At 44.3% G+C, this 2,954-nt stretch overlaps 1 protein-coding gene across 3 annotated transcripts in view; it reads right to left on the minus strand.

Annotated features, from left to right (window-relative positions):
- eps8l2 (EPS8-like 2) overlaps nucleotides 1-2,954 on the minus strand; it is a 36,814-nt gene that overhangs the window by 8,594 nt on the left and 25,266 nt on the right. For all 3 annotated transcript variants that reach the window (XM_015392661.1, XM_015392659.1, XM_015392660.1), the window contains exons 11-16: nucleotides 2,199-2,287; nucleotides 2,042-2,116; nucleotides 976-1,124; nucleotides 737-905; nucleotides 525-647; nucleotides 294-413 (exon numbers count right to left, since the gene is read on the minus strand). In XM_015392661.1, coding sequence (XP_015248147.1) covers nucleotides 294-413; nucleotides 525-647; nucleotides 737-905; nucleotides 976-1,124; nucleotides 2,042-2,116; nucleotides 2,199-2,287 — 725 coding nt within the window. The remainder of the gene's footprint in view (nucleotides 1-293; nucleotides 414-524; nucleotides 648-736; nucleotides 906-975; nucleotides 1,125-2,041; nucleotides 2,117-2,198; nucleotides 2,288-2,954) is intronic.

The raw sequence follows: 2,954 nt of genomic DNA on the forward strand, positions 1-2,954 counted from the left end.
GCACCACGCAGCTAGAGCAGCAAAGACGCTTCAGTCGCGCGTCAGAAATAAACTGGTACAAGCATCAGAAATGAAACGTGTTTCTGTTGCTCCTGATGCTGCGCTCTGAATGTAGCATAATCCAGCTGCAGCGCGTTCTCTACTAGGCCCATAGAATAAGCTGATGGAGCAGCTATGGATGCCGCCATGCAGGTCTACTCAGCTTAATTAATTCAACTGTTTGGTGAATGCTCTACTCTACAGTAGATCTTAATGTGTAGAACAGACTGCAGCAAGCAGAGCCGCTATGTTACCTGGCTGTAGGGATCACCTCGCTCCTCTTCACTTACGACATCCAGGACGTTAAATGGAACGTAGCCGGACTGGCCGGTGTGATTTCGTAGTTTCCACCACTGCTTGTTATCTTCTAACACCTGCAAGACAGATTTCTTTAACAAGGATCTATTTATAGGGTGATAAAAGAAAAGCAAACGTCTCAGAGCTGTAAATCTATGCTGCATAAATTGTAGATCTAAAGTTTTAACCTCATAGACTTCGTCCTGCAGCACTGATAGCTCATTGGGATTCCTTGCAACGAAACTGTAAAGGACTCTGGCATATTTACGGTTGCCGGGCATCCCATTGGATGGCGGAAGAGTGTCATAATACTAAAAAAAATAGAAATAAAAACATAAAGATGTAAAGATCCAGTTATATGTTTGATAAAGAAATGAAAATGTGAAATAGAACATCTCACATCGTCAGCTGACTGCCTCCTGTAGTCAGGGCTCGCAGGCGACCCGACTGGTCGGGATGGTCCCTCGGTTTCCCATGGAGCCGTCAGGAAGAGCTCCGCAGGCGGCTCCCATCCATTTCGAAACTTGGGGTAATAAGGAGGAGCGCATTGTTCTCTGGGCCACTCTGCCCTGCAGGATGAGAAACGACGGGTTGTTTAAAGAAACCCTTTAATTCAACAATCTGCACACAAAGACCAACCTGGGTTTAGTCCAGCCGTCACCAAGCTGCTCAAATATGGACATCTCTTTGGGGGTGAGGATTCCCTGCAGGAAGCTGACAGCATCCTTGGAAAGGTGGGGGGAGATGACTGAACGAATAAGTTCAGGACTTCCACACGTCTGCAGCACCTAAGGCCAGAGTTAAAAAGCCAGTTAGTTGGGAGGAAGCGAAACTCAATATCGTCTTTAAATTCTCTACATCTTTTTTTTTTTTTCATGATTCAGATGAAGTTAATAACATTATTTAATTAAAAGCCTTAAGAAATCTCATTTATTGTTTCATTTAAAGAACGGGGAAGACTAAAGAAATGTAAAAAAAGTTTCTCATCTAAACCGAGATCAAATGTTTTGGCCGACAAGCAAAAAGCTCTTAGCAGATAAAAACAAGCCGACTCTGATGACTCCTCCCTCATTGTGTAGCACGATAGCGGCGGACTCATGATGTGGGACGGCTTCCTCAGGGCAAGATATTAAGACTCTATTGGAAAATCAATAAAGGCAAATGCTTTACAGTGGAGGTCTTCAAAAGGGGGTCCGTGACCCCTAGGGGGTCCACGGAGATACTGCATGGGGGTCGCTGAAGTTTTGGTTGATTAGATTTTTTTTATACCCCCTCCTACAATTTTTTCCACTAATTGAAATGAAAAACCACGCCCCCCCTCCCCATCGCTCTGCTCTTTTAGACAAATGACGCTCCCTCGCTCTGCCTGGGGGGCGTTTCTGTCAGTCAGGGGGAGTTTCTACTCTGATTAATCTGATTGGCTGGATTTTCAGCTCCTCTCCGGTGCCTTTTTGAACCAACTAACATCCCCTTCATCTTTTAAGGAGACTTCTGACCCTCTCTGACGACGCTAACTCTCAGTAACGCCGTTCATGGAGATCTCAGCAGTTCCAAATGTTAGAGAACCATCAGTTTGTTTGAGAGGTTTCTAACTGAGCATTTATTGACACTAAGATCTCTGATTATTTCCCACATTCTGCTCAATCAGACAGATGTTTTCCTTTGCAGGTTTAAACTCAAAGTGTTTGTGATTTCTAGCTCTTACCAGCTCCAGAGGTCCGAACAGGAAATGAACCAGTTCAGGAGCGGTTGGGTTCTGTATGTGTTTCTTCAGTTTGGCCTGCAGAGGGCAGAGTGGTGCAGAGTTAATGACCAGAGAGCGGCTGATCGCTGACGGACAGTTAGGAGCTTTGGTATCTCACCAACAGGTTGAAGGCTAGCTTCAGTTTCTGCAGACTGTCCAAGAACTCAGCTTCAGGGGGGGGCTTGGCCCGCAGGGTCAGCATGCCCTCTGTGAACAACCAGAACAAAGAGGTCCAGGTTAGCGGGCGTTTCCACCGCAGACGGGACGCGCTGTAGGTTTCAGTTTCTGGACAAACACTCCTTTCATTTTCCCAAACCTTTTATTGCTTAAATAGTGCAACAATGGAGGGCAATAAACATTCACCTTGACCAGGGTGAACAAAAAACAAACCCTCCTGTAGAGTTTCATGACCTGTAAGTAAACTGGTAGAACAAAGACTTTATGATCCGGGACATCTTGGATATGAAGCAGGAGTTTGAGATAAGTGTTGATTGCTTCTATCAATCGTCACGTCTATTATATTTACCTTTCCATTACAGTTAAAAAGAACATTCCCAGTTAGGATTAACATTTCTACCAGTATGAATGTAGACTGAAACCATCAGGTGATTCATTGTTGGACCTTTTGAGGACAGACTTGCTTTAAAATCATCATTAAATTTAGGAGCAGCTCAGAAATCTCAGACTCATTTTAACGTTTAATGAACCAGTTAAGAACTGGTGAAGGTTCTCAGTCTAAGGACATTCTTTGGAGGACCAGAATGGTCACATTTTGGACAAAGAAGACAAGTGGTTTGAGAGGGGCGTGAAGGAAGCCATCTTTGTTAAGATTTCAGCTTTAAAAAACCTTCAATGCAGCGATGGGATTTATTCC

The sequence above is a fragment of the Cyprinodon variegatus genome, unplaced genomic scaffold (assembly GCF_000732505.1).
Source record: "Cyprinodon variegatus isolate N-32 unplaced genomic scaffold, C_variegatus-1.0 Scaffold602, whole genome shotgun sequence".
Lineage (NCBI taxonomy): Eukaryota > Metazoa > Chordata > Actinopteri > Cyprinodontiformes > Cyprinodontidae > Cyprinodon > Cyprinodon variegatus.